This window comes from Macaca thibetana, chromosome 16, assembly GCF_024542745.1.
Source record: "Macaca thibetana thibetana isolate TM-01 chromosome 16, ASM2454274v1, whole genome shotgun sequence".
NCBI lineage: Eukaryota > Metazoa > Chordata > Mammalia > Primates > Cercopithecidae > Macaca > Macaca thibetana.
Window position 1 is genome coordinate 22557133 of NC_065593.1, and position 21461 is coordinate 22578593.

Genomic DNA, 21461 nt, shown 5'->3' on the forward strand with positions numbered 1-21461 from the left:
AGACAGCATGAAATCCACACTGCAGCAAAGATGAAGACAAGGATGAGGATGTTTGTTTACCTCCAGGCTAAGCCTGGATTGGCAAGTTGTCCTCTTGGACAATTCCTCTTACCTTCTCTTACTCAAGAGTTTTAAAGATTAGTCATGTGAATAGAAAGATGACAGTATCAGAAAAACATGTCAAGGAATTCACTATTTCTCAGCCAGACTTGTTAGCAACAGAAGTTATAGGTAGTGGTGTATCTGTGTGTGTGTGTGTGTGTGTGTGTGTGTGTGTGTGTGTGTGTGTGTGTACTAACGTCTATAAATAGGAAACAAACTTTTAGAAAAATAATACTTTAAAAATTGACACATGAGGCCGGGCGCGGTGGCTCAAGCCTGTAATCCCAGCACTTTGGGAGGCCGAGACGGGTGGATCACGAGGTCAGGAGATCGAGACCATCCTGGCTAACACGGTGAAACCCCGTCTCTACTAAAAATACAAAAAACTAGCCGGGCGAGGTGGCGGGCGCCTGTAGTCCCAGCTACTCGGGAGGCTGAGGCAGGAGAATGGCGTAAACCCAGGAGGCGGAGCTTGCAGTGAGCTGAGATCTGGCCACCGCACTCCAGCCTGGGCGACAGAGCGAGACTCCGCCTAAAAAAAAAAAAAAAAAAAAAAAATTGACACATGAAAGAAGCTTCTGGATTACTGTGTGTAATCATAGCCACCTAAAACTGATGGGGCCACCCATTTCCAGAAGCCATACAGATCAATAAAAGAGCAAATTAAACCATTCATAACCCAGTCCAGATGGAGATATAGATGGGATTCTCCATAAATAGGAGGTGTTCAATGTTTGTTGAATTAAAGAATGAATGGGTAAATGAATATACGGCACACTGCAGAGGAAATGGGCATGCCCTTCCTTTGGGGCCCGACTGCAACCCATACAGAGCCCTAGCACTTCTCACACTGCATAGTGTGTACAGGATTAAAGGTCTGTCTACCACTGGACGGTAAGTTCCAGAGGCAAGCACTGTGACGTATTCATTCAACAAATGCTTGGGAAGCTCATACTATGTGCCAGACACTGTGCTGGGTGCTGGCAGGATGAGAGTGGTGAACTAAACCAAGTCCTTCCTGTGGAGCTCACTGACTGTCTATGGACCGATTCTTCCTTCGTGTCCTCATCGTCTGCTCAGTCCAGGGATGCGGTAGACGCTAGTAAGTGTTCCTCCTCCTTTGCTCACCAGATCTTTAAAGGAAGGATTTGAAGCTGTTCCACTGAGAAACATTTTGTCATTTCTTCGGAGAGGCTCAAAAGCAATCTTGCAGCCTCTGAGCAGTTCATTAGCAGATTGCTTTAACTGGCTCCAACCCTGCACCCTGCTTCTTTGATTCCTTGTTGAAACCATGTGCCTTTCTGGGGTGACCTTGTGCCTACCTGCTCCACACGGTGCTCTTAATCCCGTAAGGCACTGTTCTGAAGCCACTCATCACCTAAAACTACAGTCACCCACCCCAAGTTAACGAGTTTACTCCCTCAGGTCAAACCGGCCACAGCCATGGTTCTCCATCATCACACAAAGGGTGTCTGTTTTGTTTGTTTCGGATGCTCAAGTTAATCTCCACCCATTAGGGAGGCAAAATGGACAGGTTCATTTCAAGAGGATGGGAGGAAGGCTGGGTTTCAGCACTTGGTAACCTTTACTTTGGGAGAAATCCTCTCTCTGCACCAAGGCAAACTTCCTGGAGGAAGTGCCTGCCGGTTGTGCGGTGAGGGCAGTGTTCCCTCCTCCAAAGCAGCTCGCATCCATCGGTGCTAAGAAGACTTAGCCAAGAAATACTCACCATCTCCCAGCCTTTCTCATTACTAGAAAGCAGTGAGAAACAAACGAACGAAAGACAGACATCACAGTTTGCCTGCGATCATCATTCTTTCCATTAAGCCAACACTTAAGAGCTTACAGCCTGGGCAGCAGACACACAACTGGCCTGGAGGGTTCTGTAATGACCAATACCTGGTTCCTGCTTCAAGGGCTTCACTCTTTGGTGGGGGAGACAACTACATAAAGGGTTGATTACAAAATCGCCCCTTTGGAGAAGGTCCAAACTCCTTAGCAAGGCCTGCAAGGCTCTGCACGATTTGGTTCCCGTGGTGTATTCCAGCCTCACACCCTCTACTTCCACCCCTATTTTCTCCACTCACCGCGATGTCTTAACCACACCAAGCAGCATGCGAGTCCCTGAACAAGTGGTGCTACTTCTGTCCTTTGCTTAAACTACTCCTTGGCCTGAAATGCCCCTCTCGCAAGCTAGCAAAGATGCTTCTGTCCCCTTATCTGACAGAGGTGTCTCTGCAGCAGATCCCAACTGGGAGAAAGGGAGATGCCTGAATCTTTTTTTTTTTTTTTTTTTTTTTTTGAGACGGAGTCTCGCGCTGTCGCCCAGGCTGGAGTGCAGTGGCGCGATCTCGGCTCACTGCAAGCTCCGCCTCCTGGGTTTACGCCATTCTCCTGCCTCAGCCTCCTGAGTAGCTGGGACTACAGGCGCCCGCCACCGCGCCCGGCTAATTTTTTGTATTTTTAGTAGAGACGGGGTTTCACCGTGGTCTCGATCTCCTGACCTTGTGATCCGCCCGCCTCGGCCTCCCAAAGTGCTGGGATTACAGGCGTGAGCCACCGTGCCCGGCAGATGCCTGAATCTTAATTCAAGTTTTGAAATTTTATTTTCCTGAGCCTGGACATTTCACTTCATGCATTGAAACTGTTCTGTGACTTAAAAGTAGCCATACCTTTGGGTTTTTAAAATTTGAGTCCAGCCAAGAATGTTTGAGACTTTGTCTCAGTTTTCATCCAGGGACAGGGAGAACAGGAACCTCCAGAAAAAATATACAAAGGAATTGTGAGAGAAAAAGATAAATCTATGTTACGATCACATCCTATGAGCCACAATTGCTCAACCTCCAGGCACCCCATGCCTGTCTTTCCCTTAGACTGTGAGTCCCTTCCTGCGTGGAGGGAAGACCGTGCAGTAAATGTTCAATGAAGACGGGGTGGGCACACGGGCGAGAAATGGAACTGCACAGTGCAGGACAGGCTCTGCCCCAGGCATCATGTGCTCGTGTAGGACTCAAGGCTAGCACTGCCGCAGGAGTCAGCCTCAGATATGCAGGGTCTTGCAAAGGAGGCCCTTGTGGGTTTTAACATCTGTCTTTCGCTACACAGATAAACCCAGAAACTTTATAATTCAAATGCACCCCAGAAAGGCAATGTGAATCCAAAGGAGTTTCTAAGTGTGGACAACATGTGTCAGATGCTTTCCTGCTGACACTTTGCTTGTGCAGTGGACACCAGGGAGAGCCGTAAGGACCCACTTAAAGAGAAGCGTAGGCTGGGCACGGTGGTTCACACCTGTAATCCCAGCACTTTGGGAGGCCGAGGCAGGCAGATCACTTGAGGTCAGGAGTTCAAGTCCAGCCTGGCCAGCATGGTGAAACCCCAACTCTACTAAAAATACAAAAATTAGCTGGGTGTGGTGGCGGGCGTCTATAATCCCAGCTTCTCAGGAGGCTGAGGCAGGAGAATCACTTGAACCCAGGAGGCAGAGGTTGCAGTGAGCTGAGATTGTGCCACTGCACTCTAGCCTGGGCAACAGTGTAAAACCCCATCTCAAAAAAAAAAAAAAAAAGAAAAGAAAAGAAAAGGAGAGAAGTATTGTCACCAGGTAAACCAAAGACAAGAGATGGAAGCCACATGGCTGACAGCCCATTTGTGTGCACTGCCATAACCTCACCACCCCGTGGGATGTGCAACCTGTAGCAATGAACAAAGTAAGCCTGACAGATTAACAAATCTGCCCCAAATCACACCACCACTAAGTGACAGACTGGGATTCAAATTCAGGTGTGTGTATCTCCAGAGCCCCTTCCAGCAGGCCACACTGGCTGACTCTGGGTCAAACCTTCATCTCCTTCTTCCATTTGCTTGGAGGCTACTCTGGAAACCTTCAACTCTGGGCATTTGAGAATTGAGAGAAGAGATGAAGGACCCATCCCCACGGTCCACACAGGGCTGGGAGTAGTGAAAGTCAGAGGGCAGGCTGGAAGGCAAGGCTGCTGCTGAGGATGGGAGGCTCTCCCAGGCTTCAACAGCGCCCCTGTGTGCACAGTGCCACATGCATCGTGCCTCCCCTACCGTGGGCCCCTGCACGACCTGGCTTACTACCCTCAGTGGCAGCACAGGGGCTGGGGGAGAGCAACTAACACACCGTGCACCCACCCCACCCCTTGCTGGCTCCCTCACAGGCCAGCCGCATGCTGGAGCTGGGCACCCACCGTCTGACACATGGCGAGTCAGCACAGCTGGACCAAGGACCTACCCAGGAACCACAGGTCACAGAACCACTCCAGGAGTTGGTCAAGAGCAAGTGACACTAACTCTATCCCAAACCTTTGTCAGCCTTCACTCATTTCTCTCCTGCTGGGAAAACATCTGGGATACAGCTGCCCCTACTCCTATGATTACAATACAGCCCTGCCACCTGAGAAGGGGCCCCCAGCTCAATGACGGGGTGCGGACAGGGGCCTGGCTCAGCTTTGGCCCTAGCCTGAAACCCCTCAGCTTGCTCATACCCTAGTGGGGCAGATGTGACCTCATCAACTGTTGTCTAGCAGTGGGGCCAGTCCCAGTCACCTTCTCTGAAGAATGACCCCTCCTGGGCAGCTTTATCTGACTTGACTGTAGGTTCTCAAGAGTGGATGACACTCAGGAGGGGGACAACGTATGCTTAGGGAATGTAAGGTTTATCAGTTGAGAAGACACACGAGCTTCCACAAATTGATATATTTACTTCATTGTCAGCGGAGTACACACGCACACATAAATATCTCTGAGTCATTTTAACTCACATAATTACAAGGATACAAACACACACTACTTCATCCCTGTGACTGAGTGCCCTTAGGGAATACTCAAATCCCAGTGCATCTCAAATACCCTTAGGGAATACTCAAATTCTCTCTGCATCTTCTGGCCACTCTGGTCATTCTCCCTGAGCCCACCCCCCTTCTCCCCCTCCCTTCTATTCTTCCACAATGGTGGCAAAGCAGGGAAGGGCCAGTGGAAACAGATTGCAGGTGCGCAGAGGCTTGGACAGGCCACAGTCCACCGCAGCTGCTTTGGTGTCTCTCCTTGGTTCATGTGGTGGGCACTTCACCACTTCACGGACACTGTCAACTCCCTGAAGGCAAGGCCCAGGGCTTTGACTTCCCTGGGCATAGAGAGACAGTGGTCAGGAAAAGCAGCTCTTTGGCAGACTGCTGGGTGTGTGACAACTGTGAGGGCTCAGGGGCTACAAGCAGGGACAGGGCAACCTCGCAAACAAATAACTGAGACCCGACGCGGTGTGTACTGGAGCAGAGCTGTGCAGGGCACTGCAGGAAAAGAGGAGGGGGTGGGGCAGGACGGCTTCCTTGAAGGGAGCCCTTCAGGCACTGTCATGTGCCACATCCTGTGTGAGGCACTTCACCTTCATCTTACTGAATCTGGGATTCAAATCCAGATCTGTCTGCTTCTAAAACCCACGCGCTTTCTTCTGTATGGGTTGCTACCTGAGGGGACATCTGCTCTGGGACTCAGAGAATGATAAAGAGATCTCCAGAATAAATGAATCACTTTCAGAGAAAAGTAAAAGAACAAAAACACAAAAATAAAAAATACACAAAAGAAACAAAAAAATACCACATTCTCCCCAAATTTCACATCGTAAGTGGCTGGAAGTACAAACATAAAGGATGCTGGCAACATGGCCGCGGCAAGAGGAGACTCCGAAGCAAGGTCAGCTTCTCCTCTGATTTCTAGCTTTCAGCCAACAAGGCCAATGGATCTTCCAAACCTGCTGCTGCTGTTGAGCTCCAGAAGAGGCGCCTCTCAACTTCCAGAGGCCAGGAAGGCTCACTCTCCGGGCTCTCAGTTTTGTTTTTTATACTGCAAGACAGAGAGATTTGAAGTGGAGGAGGGAAGCCAACAGGGGCAGGAGGACTCTGGGGAAATCTCAAGCCTCCATCATCTGGACCTCACCTGCCTCCTGCAGGGGCTTCTTGGAGGTGGTGAAACCCAGGCAAGAGGCACTGGGCAGCCAAATCTCTAGTTCATGCCTGGACTCCCTTTCTTCTTTAATGAAAAAGGAAGCTGACAGGGGTGGGGAGGGAGGATAATAAGGAAACTGGGGTGCCTGTCCTCTCTGAGTCTTGTTTCAGAGGGAAAAAAAAATCCCAGGTGGAGAAGGACCCTTGGAAGCCAGTTGCTATAATCACTGGGTTTTTTTAAAATGGACGCTGGGTCCCATATCTGGAGAGTGAGTTAGAAGGACAGGGAGGTAGGGGCACACTCCAACTCTCTAGGGCCTCCTAATACCAGCATCTAAGGGCCAAGAAGCCAGTCAACATTCCTGACTCCCTCCCTTCCTCCACCAAAACATACTGAATGTTTCCTCCATAATTCTGCCCCAGTGTGAATACGCCCCCGAGACAGGGAGTCCCTCCCCAGGACAGCTTTCCTGTCTGCGGCGTCCAGCGCCACTTCCGGCTCTGGCACTATAGCTTCCCCTGCTTCTTCCTACTGACCCTCTCAACTCCATCAGCACTGTTGGGTGGAAATTTGCCTTTAAGGACGAAGAGTAAGAGCCCCTCCCCACTTGCAACCAGAAGGGATCTGCCTTCACCTTTCAGCTTCTGGAGGAGGGAAGCAGCTGGCTGGTGGCCTCCTCCACAGGGACCATTCTCAACTGTGGGGCAGGAGTGGCCTCTAGTGGTCATGGGGATCACAGCCATCATCACCCCAGCTCGCAGGCAGAGCCCGGCGGGCCGAGCACCTACTTTGTTCATGATCCAGTCAGCATCTTCAATGGCCCTTTTAATAATCTGCTGGATTCTCTCAGGGTTGTCTTCATCTGAATGAACCCGAAAACTCTGCAAGTTTAAGCATAAGGAAAGATGACTAGGCAAAATTCCCAGGACCGACAGCTTCAGAGCACCAGTCACAGGCCAGGGACACTGCTGGGTACTGTATACCCAGCAGCTCTCTTCATCCCCCATAGACAGTTATGATTATCCCACACAGAGATGAGGAAACAGAGGCTCAGAAGTCCCCCCTTGGCTGCTGAACAATAGCATTTGAATCTTAGTCTATGTGACTGCAAAGCCACCAGGGTGGGTGCAAAGACTGGCCCCCAAGTTACCCCTAAATCAAGCTGAGCCCAAAAGCTATCAGGCAGTGGAGGCCAAGGGGAAACTTCCATCTCTCTTCCTCAGAAGAAGCTGTTTTCCCCAGGGTGAGATCTCTGCATAGGTTTCAGAGCAGGGAGGAAGAAGTAGGGCTTCTCTCAGCCCAGTGCTAGGAAAGCCACACAGGGAAGGAAGGGGAGGCAGTAGACAGAGTAGTTTCAGGAAATCCACCCAGGCCCCATGCAGAGCATGGGATGCTGTTTGCTTTTGACCAGATGTTCACCCTTGAGAAGCAATCTAAGATTCAGGTTTTGCTTTCCAAAAAGAACTGGCGCCACACGTGGTGGCTCACGCTTGTAATCGCAGCACTTTGGGAGGCCAAGGTGGGCAGATCACCTCAGGTCTGGAGCCCGAGACCAGCCTGACAACAAAGATCAATCCCATCTCTACTAAAAATACAAAGTTAGCTGGGTGCGATGGCGCATGCCTATAATCCCAGCTACTCAGGAGGCTAAGGGAGGAGAATCCCTTGAACCAGGAGGCGGCGGTTGTGGTGAGCCGAGATTGCACCGTTGCACTCCAGCCTGTGTGCAGAGTGAAACTCCATCTCAAAAAGAAACAGAACTGGCCTCTTTCCCTCCCCGTCACTCCCAGCCCCACACATCCCCCTGCTCATCTTCAGGAGCCCCCTCAGCATCCACCTCTGGGACGCCCTCCTTGACTCCCCAGACAGCTAACTGCTCCCTTCTCCACGTCTCCACAGCCCTCTGTGGCTACTGCCACCTCTTTTTTTTTTTTTTTTTTTTAACTTTCCATATTATATTTGTATGAATTTTAGCTAACTTTCTATTTGGAAAGGATTTCTCACTTACAGAAAGCTGTGATAATAATACAAATAATTTCCTATCAGAATCACTGATTGTTAACATTTTGCTATACTTGCTTTATCATTCTCTTTATATAAGTATGTATAAGTCTTTTCAGAAGCATTTAAGAATAAGTTACAGACACCCCGTCCTTACCCCTAAACATTCCCATGTGTATTTCCTAATGACAAGGGCATTCTCTGACATAACCACAATAATCAAATGCAGAAGACTCAACATTGAAACAACACTGTAATCTATAGCCCACATTCCAATTTCATACACTGCACCAGTAACAGTGTTTTGTTTTGTTTTGTTTTTAGACAGGTTCTCACTCTGTCACCCAGGTGAGAATGCAGTGGCACAATCACAGCTCATTGCAGCCTCGACCTCCCGGGTTCAAGCAATCCTCCCAACTCATTGTTTGATTTTTCTGTAGAAAAGACCAGGCTGGTCTTGAACTCCTGAGCTCAAACAATCTGCCTGCCTTAGCCTCCCAAAATGCTGGGATTACAGGCATGAGCCATCATGTCTGGCTCCCAGTAATATTCTTTACAGCAATTTTTTTCTGGTCTAGGATCATACATTACATTTAGTCACCATATCTCTTGAGTTCTCTAATCCAGAACAGTTTTGCCTTTCTTTGTGTTTCATGACACTGACATTTTTGATGAGCACAGGCCTATTAGTTGTGTGGCAGATGACCTCTCAATTTGGGTTTACCTGATGTTTTCTCAGGATTCAATTCAAGTTGTACACTGTTGGCAGGGATGCCTGCCTAAATGATGTCGTGCCCCACAGTCTATTTTAATTACCCACTTAGCTGCCTCATACGTGCCCTAGCACAGCTGGTATGCTGGCTGATGCACGCTGTGTTTCCTCGACAGAGAGGAGCTGGGCTGCCCAGCACCGGTTTCCTGTGGCTCTTACCACACTGCCACCTCATCACCATCTCAGAGACTAGCTCTGTGCCCTGGCCTTGACCTCTGACCCACACCCCCAAGCCTGCCATTAGAGGCAGCCCCCAGACCCGGTGGACCCAGCTCCCACCTGCCTGACAGCATGCTTGTAATGCTGCTGGATGCCCTTGGTCGGCAGCTGCCGGCAACAGCGCAGCAAGTATCGGTAGAGCTGCAGTGGCCTCTGAACCAGTTCTGCCCCTGGCAGCGGGGCCATCCGTGAGACCTTCTGTCCCTGGAAAACAAGGAGCATCACTTCCAGGGCATCAAGCCAAGTTCTATACTCAGCCCTGACCCCCAGGTCCCAGTACTCTGGGAAGCAGCCTTGGTGCAGTACAGCGGCCCCTCCTGTCCCATCCCATGGAGCCTGCGCCTTGCGGTGGGCTGGGCATTCAGTCCTACAGAAGCTCTAGCCCAGAGCAGGCCCGCAAGACCAAGGGTGAGTGTGGAGGGAGATGTACAGCCTCAGCTCTGGCGTCTTCTTTCTGGAACTCAACTTCAGATGGTGCGTGAGTAGGTGTCCCTCACAGGCAGGGTAGGGTAGATAAGCAGGAAGACCCTGAGGGGCAATCACTAGGAAAATCACTAGGAAACCAGCTCCGACATCAGTCCTGGTCTGGTGAGAGCACCAAGCCACAGAGGGGAGAATGCCTACAGGCCTGAGCTTCAAAACTCAAAGTGTGCTCCTGAGCCAGCAAAACCCACAGCACCGGGAGATCAACAGAAATGCAGTCTCAGGCCCCACCTCACACCCACCAGATCAAACCTGCATTTTAACAAGGATGCCAGGAGATTTGTATGCACATTTTAAAGTCTGAGAAACATGAATCTAGGGGACTCTGGACAGAGTCACCACAGCGTGGGCACATGATTTCATTTTGCTATGAGTTATCATAAAAATCACAATGGGCTGGGTGTGGTGGCTCACACCTGGAAGTTGGGCAGATTACTTAAGGTCAGGAGTTCGAGACCAGCCTGGCCAACATGGTGAAACCCCGTCTCCACTAAAAATACAAAAATCAGCCAGGCTTAGTGGTACATGCCTGTAATCCCAGCTACTTGGGAGGCTGAGGCAGGAGGATCACTTAAACCCCAGAAGTGGAAATGGCAGTGAGCCGAGATAGCACCACTGCACTCCAGCCTGGGTGACAAAGCAAGACTCCATCTCAAAAAAAAAAAGAGAATCGCAATGAGCACTTGTTTGTCTCTATTCACTTCACATGTGATTAATGAACACAGTCACAGAGAGGTCTGATAACTTGCCCAAGATCACACAGCTGATAAAGCTGGAGCTTGGATTTGAACTCTGGCAGTCTGGTTTCAGAGCCTTCTTTTTTTTAAAAAAAAAAAAAAAAAAAAGGTATAGTTGACATATAACCAACTTCATATACTTAAAGTATGTAATTTGATAAGTGCTGCCACAGGTACACACCAGAGAAATCACCGCCATAATCAAGAGAATGAACATATCCATCATTCCCAAAATTTACCTCATACCCTTTGTAATCCATCCCTCCCGCCCCCCCTACGTCCCCATCCCCAGGCAACCGATGCATTTTCCAGAGTTTTGTATAAATGGAATTACACAGCAAGCTCTCTTTTGTGTCTGAGGAACCCATATTCTTCTCTGTATTAACACTCTCTCTCTAAAAAACCCACAACTCTAGCCTAACCTCTTCTTTTTTAAGGGAACTATGAGAGTATAGATTGTTTTAAATGGTAGGTTCTAGAATATATGGGCTTGCAAAGCTTTTATCAGGCTCCTGCCTGAACCTCTGCCACAGCATCTGCCTGGTGTCCCAGTACCTGGCTTGTCACTCCAGTCTCCTCCACCCCGTACCATGTGAGCTCTGGAATCAGTGTCCTGGGCACATCCCAGTCAGTCTCATGAAGTGTTCCCAGACCCCTCAAACCACCAAATGTGGTGCCTTTTGGTGCACATGCAGTTCCCTGGCCATGGACTCCTTCCCATCTTCTCCATGTGAGGAACCTTGTTCATCCTTCCAGGCTCAGCTCAGTGTCCTTCCTCCCGGAAGCCCTTACCCACAGTCCCTCTCTGGAGACAGAGGCACTCACCCTGTCCTCTGTGGGGCTGCAGTGCCCCCTCATGGTGCTGCCAGGGACTCATCTGCTACCTTGCCTGTGGCTCTCCCTGGGCTGAGCGCCTGGCCCACAGCGGGCTTCACTCACTGTTAACTAAACAGAATGAAGCTACTGTCTCCTCTGTATAGAGAGACACCCTCTATGTTCCAGATGAAGGAGCTAAAAGAGATCTAGTGACTGGCCTTAGTTTTAAAGGAACATATAAGAAAGAAAGAAAAAAAAAAAAACCCTCCCCTCACCTCGCAAAAAGAACCAGAAACTAAATCCATCAGATGCCCTTAAACTAAGGAGGGAAGCTTAGGAAGTAGCTGGTTCCGGAGGCTCCTTCATTCCATTTACATCCCATTATCTCCTCGGCAACAATAAATGTGTCTCTTCAGCTACGTTAGCCAATTCCTCCTGGTTCCCTGGGCTCTTGCTCTGATGCTGGAGTAGACAGGTGGTTGTCTGACCCCCACCATCCAGTCTCCCTTCTAGTAGCCCCAGTGTGTGATCTGGGGTGCACCCCTCCCCAGGCCTCAGCCCAGAAGGTCTGAGTGGGACTATCAGAGCCCTGCATCCACGTGGGTATAAGGACTGGCTCACACACGGGCATGTGACAAAAGCTAGTCCAATCACAGTGCATTGCAACACTTTTGCAGAAGTGGCGCGAAAGGACTCTAGCTCCTTCCCACTAAACTTGATGCTGGCAGGATTTGATCCTCTCTCAGTGAAGCCATCCTGCCTCCTCCAGAAGCCTGAGACCACACTCACATAGCAGAAGGCAGAACTGAGACCCTGAGATAAAAACAAGCCCAAAGAATTTATTTGGGCCAGGGGTGGTGGCTCACGCCTGTAATCCCAGCACTTTGGGAGGCTGAGATGGGTGGACTGCTTGAAGCCAGGAGTTTGAGACCAACCTGAGTAACATAGGCAGACCCTGTCTCTACAAAAAATAAAAAACTAACTGGGCATGGTGGCACACGCCTGTAGTCCCAGCTACTCAAGAGGCTGTGATGGGAGGATCCCTTGAGCTTCGGCAGTCAAGGCTGCAGTGAGCTGTGATCATACCATGGCACTCAGCCTGGATGATACAAAGTGAGACTCTGACTCAAAAAAAAAAAAAAAAAAAGAATTCATTTTGGCCCTAAAACCATCTACCTGAAGGAAGTCCTTCCCCTAGACTTCTCAGTGATCTGAGCCAATTAATCCCCTTTCACCAAAGCAGCTGGGGTTCATTGTTTTGTCACTTGTAACCCAAAACTTGTAACTGATGGACAGACCCTGACCTCACAAATTCTTCCATGATGCCCTCTGATGATTCCAGGCTGTAAGGAAGAGTCAGACAAGACAGGGCTTCTCAAGTTCCTCCTGCTATCAATCATGACCGTGCCAGTCTGACTCACCACCCAGAAATCAGAGGGGAACCCGTTCCAGGGTGACCAAGACCATGAGGGGCAACCACAGGAGACATACCACCAAAGTCCCCAACCTGATGGGTAGACTCCACTGGCAGGCTTCCCCAAACTATATAAAGTAGTAATCAAATATTGTAAAATGCTAGTCGCGGAACAGATGGTTACCATCTGCAGTCCTCAAAATTAACATTTGGAAAGAGCACAACTTTGTTTCATTACTTAAAAACTCAAGCAATACTTAGTAACCAACCCAGCAAGTATGGGCGGCAGATTATTTTCAGCTCAATTATAATACTTAGTCATTCTCAGTAATAACTAGTAGAGAATACATGTGTGGGTCCACTTAGAAGAGCTAAACTAAAATGTTTTAATTTGATTTAAAGTGTGGGTTTGCTATTATTTAAGGGGCAATGAACCTCATAGCATCATTGCTAAAACTGCAGTCTAAGCCTCTGGGCCTGGCAACACTTACCTCCCTTGCCCTGCCCTTTGGACTTGATCTTGGCCTCTGCACCCTGGCTCCCTGCCTCTGTGATGGCTGCTCCATCTTCCCAGGCAACCAAACCAAAATCATCAGTCAACCCAGGTTCCTCCTCCTCTTCAATCCCCGTGCCACTGGTTTCTTTCTTTTCTTTTCTTTTCTTTTTTTTTTTTTTTTTTTGAGATGGAGTTTCGCTCTTGTTGCCCAGGCTAGAGTGCAATGACGCAATCTCAGCTTACCACAACCTCCCACTCCTGGGTTTAAGTGATTCTCCTTAGTAGCTGGGATTATAGGCGCACGCCACCACACCTGGCTAATTTTGTATTTTTAGTAGAGATGGGGTTTCTCTATGTTGGGTCAGGCTGGTCTCGAACTCCCAACCTCAGGTGATCCGCCCACCTCAGCCTCCCAAAGTGCTAGGATTATAGGCATGAGCCACCACGCTGGGCCTCATGCCACTGGTTTCTAAGTCCTATCAAATTTCACCTCTGAATGCCCCTCATATTTTTCCCTTCCTCTCTACTCCACTGCATACCCTTGGGTCAGACTCTGTCTGGGACAACTGAAACAGCCCCTAGCTGGTCTCCCTGTCTTCCAGTCCATTTTCTGCCATCCTACTCTGCCCAAGAGCCAGAGTGACTCTTTCTAAAACATAAATCTCAAAGTGTCCTGTCCTTCATAAAACCCCTAATATCCACCCCTGCCCCCATCATTCATGGCAACTTTCCCCAAAATGTAGAACAAATACCTGAAATCATTTTAAGTAGTATATGGCCAGTATTTTTTATTGTAATGATTTTACATTTATTTTCATGTGCAATGAGGGGGAAAAAACACGTTTTCATAGGTATTAATGGCCTAAAGCATTTTTTTCAAATGGGCATAAAATTGATTTTTTTTTTTTTTTTAATGTATCAAATAATGCAATTGAAATGCGGACCCGGCAAAAATCATGAGGGTCCTGAAGTGTGGAAAGCACTGGTCTACAGAATAAAATCCAGGCTTCTGTCCATGGCCTGCAAGGCCCCTCTCGCTCTGGCCCCTACCTACCCCTCATCTGCACCTCTCACCATCCACGGCCTAGTCCAGGCAAACCGAGTCCTGTATGGCACACTCCATAACAGCCCATGCTGTGTTTGCCTGTTATGGTCTCGGCACTGGGACAGAATGTCTGTTGTGGAGTAGATGTATTCGTTGGGGTTCTCCAGAGAAATAGAACCTATAGGAGGGTGAGGGTGTGTGTGTGTGTGTGTGTGTGTGTGTGTGTGTGTGTGTGTATGAGAGAGAGAGAGAGAGAGAGAGAGAGAAGTTTATTATAATGAACTGGCTCGTGCAATTATGGAGATTGGCAAGTCCAAAATCTGCAGAGCCAATGTGCCAGTTCAAATACAAAGGCTGGAAGCTGCTGTAGAACCCGGAAGAGCTGATGTCCCAGTTCGAAAGCCACAGGCAAGAGAATTCTCTTCCTCAGGGAAGGCTTAGACTTTTCATTTTATTAAGGCCTTCAATAGATTGGAAAAGGCTCACCCATATTATAGAGGACTATGTGCTTTACTCCATCGAACAATTTAAATGTTAATCTCATCCACAGATACCCACATTGAAACACCCAGAATAATGTTTGACCAAATACCTGGGCCTCCTGTGGCCCAGTCAAGTTGACACATAAAATTAACTATCCTGGTGGACATTCAATTTCTATTTTGAACGAATCCTCCTACTTCTGCCTACTGTGCCCCTCTCTGCTTCCTGCACACCTCCTGCCTCTTCCACAGTCAGCTCTGTGGCCTGGCTTCTCCTCCTGAAAGCCCTCACCGACCCGGCCACCATGCTCAGTGGTTACCTTGAAACAGCCTTCATCACCCCACATTACTCTAGGTCAGGCCTCTAGCTCAGGCTCTTGCCGGGGTTGCTGGAAGGGTATCCACCTGTCCTCGGGCCCCACCAGCCATTCTCCACATGGTGGTCACAGTGATTTGCCAAATTCCTGAATGAAAATCTTCACTGGACATGAAAACGGTAGTGTGAGTTACGAATTTTCTTGGGTCATGAGACTGATGTAGTTACGTAGGAGAATCACCTTACTCTCAGGAGATGCAGGCGAAAGGATTTAGAGGTGACGTGTCATCAGGTCTGCAACCTCCTTTCAAATAGTTCAGCAAAAGACAGCACAGAGAGAAGAGTGAGGAAGATGAAGAAATGAAACAGAATGTTCAGATCACATTTAGATGGTAGGTGTTAAGGGTGAACACTGCGCTGTTATTTCAACTTCCATATATTTGGAAAATTTTCCTAATAAAAAATTGCTTTAAAAACATACCTGGCAGGGAGCCACCCAGCTTTTCTCCCTACGTGTGCTCCAAGTGGCAGGGAACTCACAAGTCCCCCATTTTCACTCTGTTCAAATTATTGGAAAGTCCCTCCAGTTCTGAGTTAAAATTCCCCACTGTAAAGTTCCACTCACTGGTCTGAGCTCTACTCTTTGGGACAAAATCTTCCCTCACCTACTCCCAAGTCCAGCTTCTCATGATTCACAGTCAACTATCGCAGCCCCTCCCTAGTCCCTTTTCCAGTGTAAGCAGCCGGGAGGTGTTGTTGCGTCTCAAAGTGTCTCCGTCCCACATGCCCTCTTCTGAATACACGTACCTTTATTTTTGACACCACTCTTAAACATGCTGTCCCACAAGAAAACAACAGTTTGGCCATGCTCTGACCAACTCCCCAGGCAGTGGCCCTGTTACCTCCTTTGACCCGGGAATTCAAGGAATGCAGCTCAGACTGCATTCTCTGCTGGGGCCCTCACGTGGCCCTGGCATTTGGCTCAAAGGCAATTTTCCATATACTGCTCTTTTTTTCCTTTTTTTTTTTTTTTTTTTTTTGAGACGGAGTTTCGCTCTTGTCCCCCAGGCTGGAGTGCAATGGTGCGATCTTGGCTCAACCTCTGCCTCCCAGGTTCAAGCAATTCTCCTGCCTCAGCCTCCCTAGGAGCTGGGATTACATGTTCATGCCACCATGCCCAGCTAATTTTTGTATTTTTAGTAGAGACGGAGTTTCGCCATGTTGGCCAGGCTGGTCTCAAACTCCTGACCTCAGGTGATCCACCTGCCTTGGCCTCCCAAAATGCTGTAATTACAGGCACGAGCCACTGCGCCCGGCTCCTGAGCTGTTCTTAAGTCTGTTTTCCCATCTTTTATTTTATGAGGTCATTCCAGAGTCACAATCTGCCACCATCCTTGGTGGGGGTCTGTTATATGACTGAATGTTATCCAACTCAATTCAACAAAACAAGAGCACAGAAACAGTCACATACCAGATAAACACGGGGTAAGGACAAAGAGAAAGAGAGTAACCCTATATACTGGAAGCATCAGTCAACTACACCATGCCATTCAGAGTATCTAGCATGTGTACAACTCTGGACCCAGCCCTAGGACTACAGAGATGAACAGTTTGGTATACCTAGCTCTCCAACCCAGAGCCTTGTGCAAAGCCGATGGCTCCCATCCAGGGAATGGGTAGGACATGCCAAGTTTGAGAGCTTTTCATTTTACCTTATTTAATCCTCACAACAATATTTTAAGGTAGGTATCATTAGTCCCACTTTATAGATGAGGAAACTGAGGCCCTGAGAGGTTAAGTAACTTGCCAGGAGCAACAAAGCTAGTATAGAGCAAGACCTGGAATAGAATCTAGGTCTATTTGATTCCAAAGACTATGCCCTTATCTGCTTCGCGAAACCACCTGCTATGTCTGAGCCACCCATAAAAATACTGACCAGATCAGGACTAAGGACCCCACAAAGAACTCCAGCAGGATTCATGCACGACTAGGTTCAAGCATTTATAAAGGCACTTGACTGCACTATCATCCAGTACTCCTCAATCTTCTCTACAAAACCTTGCTCCATGCCTTTCTGAAACCCAAGGACATCATCTGCAGCTTCCCCCTGCATATAGATGGAAAAAAAATCAAAAGAAAGAGTCACCAGGCTGACATCAATTACACAGATAAAGGAAATGAGCAACTAAAGAAATGCTTAACAACAAAGCTCTTACCAAATCCAGAGGAGAATATGACAGAATTTTTAAAAAGAGAAAATAAAGCTACAAAGGGAATTTCCTGGAAGTCAAGTGGTATCACTGGCACAGATGTTGAGAAGCAGGCCCACAGTCCCATTTAACCCCACTGTCCTTTTCCCTAACCTATGTCCCAATAAAAGGCACCTAAAAATAAATGAGAAAAAGTCATATATTAAAAAAAGAACGAAAGAATGGAACTGCAGAAAATAACCAGAAATTATGCCCTATTGAGCACTGATACAAGCTAAATTAAGCCTGCACAGGCCATTTTTTAAATATGCAATTACTCTTCTTGACGGGGAAAGTTGAAAAATAGAAATAGAGTGGTTTTGCTTCCCGCCCCCACCCACTCCAGGGCTCCATCTTGCACATCTGTGTTCTCCCAAGCTAGCAATGGGGCAGCAATCCCTGCCTCCCCCAGTCCCTCTCCTACACAGTCAAGGCTCTCCAGTCCCCTCACCCCCTTCCTGCCTCCTTCGCCCCTGTTGGCACTACCTTGGTTCCCAGCTTTGTACCCATACCCGGCTGGGACTATCCAAATACCTCCTGATCTGTCTCCCTCCTTCCAGCCCAGTCCACACAGTGCCACCCAAGAACACTTCCTAAAAAGCACACCCTGTCACTCCCCTTCCTCAGAACCTCTGTAGAGAGTTCTCTCCCCATGGCCTTCCGAGATCTGTTTCAGTCCCTCTCATCAATCTCCCCTCCTGCTGTCCTTCCCATACCTCCTGCATTTTAGCCACAGACTGAACTTGGAGGACTTTGGGATCAGATAGTCTGGGTTCAAATCCTGGTTCCATCATTTGCTAGTTCTAGGACCCTGGACGAGTTTCTTAACTTCTATCTCGAAGTCTGCTCCCCATCTGTCAGTGGGGTCCCTAATAAATAGTATTTCCTACATAGGACTGTTGTTAAGAATGAAATAATGCTCCTAGACTACTAAGCATGATGCCTGGCACACACTACGTGTTTACTACTAACTGTTGTTGTTAATATCATCTCTGAAACATGCTGTGCTTTCCCCTACCTTGACTTCTTCACCTGCCTCAAGAATTCCTCTTCATCCTTAGAGGTCCAGTTCCCTGTCACCTCCTTCAGGTTTTCATTCCATGCTATTCACACCCCTATTACAGTCATCACACTGCTCTGTAATCACTTATTCTGATTATAATCACACATATATAATTATTGTGATTACAGAGCAGGTTTTGGAGACAAAGAACCCTAGTTTAAAAGCCTACCTCTGCTATTTACTAGCTGTGTAATCCTGGTCAACCTGGTTGACTTCTCTGGACTTCTGCTTCCCCCACTGTAAACTGGAGAAAAGAATAACCCACCTCACAGGGCTTCTGTAAAGACGAACCTAGCTAACATATGGAAAGTGCCTAGCACAGGGGCTGGCACATCTTAAGTGCTTGAACATCTTTTTTTTTTTTTTTTTTTTTTGGCCTGAGACAGGGTCTCACTCTGTCACCCAGGCTAGAGTACAGTAGCATGATCAGGGATCACTGCAGTCACAACTGCGCGGGCTCAAGCGATTCTACCTCAGCCTCTCAAGTAGCTGGGATCACAGACACACGCCACCACGTCTGGCTAATTTTTTAAATTATTTATAGAAACGAGGTCTTGGCCTGGTTGGTCTCGAAAATCTAGGCTCAAGTGATCCTCCTTCCTCAGCCTCCTACAGTGCTGAGATTACAGGCATGAGCCACTGTGCCAGGCGTTGAACATCTTACCCTTTCCTACTTTACTTGGCTATCTGTTCCTTGCTGACTGTAAGCTTCTGGAGGACAAGAGACTACACTGTATTAGTTCAACACCTGTGAAATGAGGGGAAATGAGTAAGAAAATACATATATATTTTATATATATTATATATTTTGTATATATATTATATATAATATATATTTTATATATATATTATATATTTTGTATATATTATATATAATATATATTATATATATTTTTTATATATTATATATTTTGTATATATATTATATATTATATATATTTTATATATTATATATTTTTTATATATTATATATATTTTATATATTATATATATGTATATTATATATATACTGTTATTAGTCACTCCTCCACAGTTTATAGTACCTGAACCATAACAGAAGTTCCACAGATGTCAACTGATTCCCAAGTTGCCAGAGGAAACTAAAGCCAGTAGGAAACTGTCCTGAAGTCACGAACCTATGGCAGGTGAACCCAGAAAATATTATGCTACGTGAACGAAGCCAGTCACAACCGGCTTCTTAATGTATGATTCCATTTATACGAAACATCCAGAACAGGCAAATCTACAGAGACAGAAGTACATTAGTGGTTGCCTAGGGCTGGGAGAATGGGAGGAGATAGGAGGGGGGAGTGACAGCTAAAGGAGGTGTTTCTTTTGGGGGGTAATGTTCTAAAAAATTATGGTGACGGCTGCACAACTCTGCAAATACACTAAAAGACACTGAATTGGCCGGGCGCGGTGGCTCATGCCTGTAATCCCAGCACTCTGGGAGGCCGAGGCGGGTGGATCACGAGGTCAGGAGATCGAGACCATCCTGGCTAACACAGTGAAACCCCGTCTCTACAAAAAATACAAAAAATTAGCCGGGCGTAGTGGCGGGCGCCTGTAGTCCCAGCTACTCAGGAGGCTGGGGCAGGAGAATGGCGTGAACCCAGGAGGCGGAGCTTGCAGTGAGTCCAGATCGTGCCACTGCACTCCAGCCTGGGCGACAGAGTCAGACTCCGTCTAAAAAAAAAAAAGACACTGAATTGTGCACTTTAGATAGGTGAACTGTATGCTTCATAAATTACATCTCAATAAAACTGTTTTTAAAACAATATAACCACAAAAAGGATCAATCCTAGGAGCGAAAGGGTTTCGGCCACGGAGCAACTTGCTCTTACGCAGATGCATAAATCATCAGGTCAAGGACGCTCCGGCCACCGGGTGCCGCGGGCAGAGGGACGGTGGAGGGGACATTCTCCTTTTAAAAGTGGCCAGGACGTGAGCCTCTGAGAGGCTGGACCCCCGGGCTGAACCGGACCCCGCGCCCCTCGATCGCGCCGCAGGCCTTTCCTGCTCCTCCAGGGCCGCCCGGCCAGGCCTGTGTCAGGTCCGGGCGCCGCGCTCCGGTGCACCCAGCTCTCGGGGGGAAGAGCGCGGACCGCGAGGGAAAAAATGCTGGCGCGGGTGGCCCCTAGGTCTTCTATAGGTCCGAGGACACCCGAGGCCGCCACATCCCTAGCCCGCCCCAGCCACCCAGTGGCTCCAGCCGCGGCTGCCCCCGCGCCCCCGCCCTCGGCCTCGGCCTGCGCGGCGCGGCTCACCAGCCTCCAGGGGAACGCCAGCCCCGCCGCCGCGGCGACGAGTGCGCCTGCGCCCCGGGAACTGAGCGGCACCGCCCCTACCCGGCGACGGTGAGCCCAGCGCCCTCTGCCGGCCGCGCGCGGGACTCGGGGTCCTACTGGGTGCCTCTTCCTTGATTCGACCCCACCCAGTTAAAAAGGAAAGCTGTCCCCACTAACAGCCTTCGTTACCTGTTACCTCAAACACCCACTCTGCCTTCTGGCTGTTGCTACGCCGGATATAAGCCCTAAAGGTACTCTCTCCTCCTTATTCCTGAATATGGATTGTGCTAAAATAGTAGGGGTGTTCAAGATCTCTGAAAGGCTTGCTGGAGGACTTTTCCTGAACCTCTCGTGTTGATGACAAGAATTGTGTTTGGATAGGAATCTGCGTTTTGAATCATTTCATCAAATTACAGTCCCATAACACCTGTCAAAAGAATAAATATGACAGTAATAAGCATGCTTCCTTTCAGACCCATCTATAATTATAATTGAGGAAAAGAATACAAAATTTAAACTTAGAGCTACTGCCAGTATCATTCTTTGAAAATGAAATAATGCTGTTTTATTAAATACGCTCTCCCTGCTCTCTCATGTTTAAAGCTCAAGTGCTTCTCTGAATTGATTTAAATACAAGTTTTATATCCTGAAAGAAATAAAGATGAGTCATTATCTTAAGACAAACCCCCTGTTCAATGATGCTGCTGATCTCTCCGCTGATGTCTAAGCGGGAGTTAGGTGGTTAGTGGGTAATATTGCTTCTGTTCACGTCTCTCTTCTCCAGGGCTTTTTAAACCTATTCGTAACGAAAAGGCTGATTTCCTTCAGACTCCATGTGTCGTTGATTTAACAGGACAACTTCTTACAATTTTTTCTTTTTCCTTTTTCTTTCTTTTTTTTTTTTTAAGTAAAACATTGCTCACCGATGGCACCTGGGAATTTATTTCTCTTCTCTTAGGAAAAGAGAAGCTGGGATATTTCTTAACGGAAGTTTTGTTTTGTTCCTCCCTT

At 48.0% G+C, this 21461-nt stretch overlaps 1 protein-coding gene across 3 annotated transcripts; it reads right to left on the bottom strand.

Annotated features, from left to right (window-relative positions):
• Nucleotides 1-4809: 4809 nt before the first annotated feature.
• LYRM9 (LYR motif containing 9) lies at nucleotides 4810-21166 on the bottom strand. 3 transcript variants are annotated; one of them, XM_050763277.1, is made up of 5 exons: nucleotides 20430-20479; nucleotides 19206-19298; nucleotides 9122-9265; nucleotides 6858-6950; nucleotides 4810-5967 (listed from the first exon to the last, which is right to left on the bottom strand). In XM_050763277.1, the coding sequence occupies exons 2-5, from the start codon at nucleotides 19212-19214 to the stop codon at nucleotides 5950-5952; spliced, it is 264 nt and encodes an 87-aa protein (XP_050619234.1). In that variant the 5' UTR covers nucleotides 19215-19298; nucleotides 20430-20479; the 3' UTR covers nucleotides 4810-5949. The 3 variants fall into 3 exon arrangements, with proteins under 3 accessions (XP_050619234.1, XP_050619235.1, XP_050619233.1); XM_050763278.1 differs by lacking the exons at nucleotides 19206-19298; nucleotides 20430-20479 and adding an exon at nucleotides 21136-21166; XM_050763276.1 differs by lacking the exon at nucleotides 19206-19298 and having other exon boundaries at nucleotides 9122-9285; nucleotides 20430-20475.
• Between the last annotated feature and the right edge of the window lie 295 nt (nucleotides 21167-21461).

Excerpts from the sequence above, each read along its gene's own strand:
- LYRM9 (XM_050763276.1), bottom strand. The coding sequence starts at position 9,283 with ATGCTCCTTGTTTTCCAGGGACAGAAGGTCTCACGGATGGCCCCGCTG. Across the intron at positions 6,951-9,121 it reads ACAAGCATGCTGTCAGGCAG|AGTTTTCGGGTTCATTCAGA; the intron begins GTGGGAGCTGGG and ends TTAAACTTGCAG.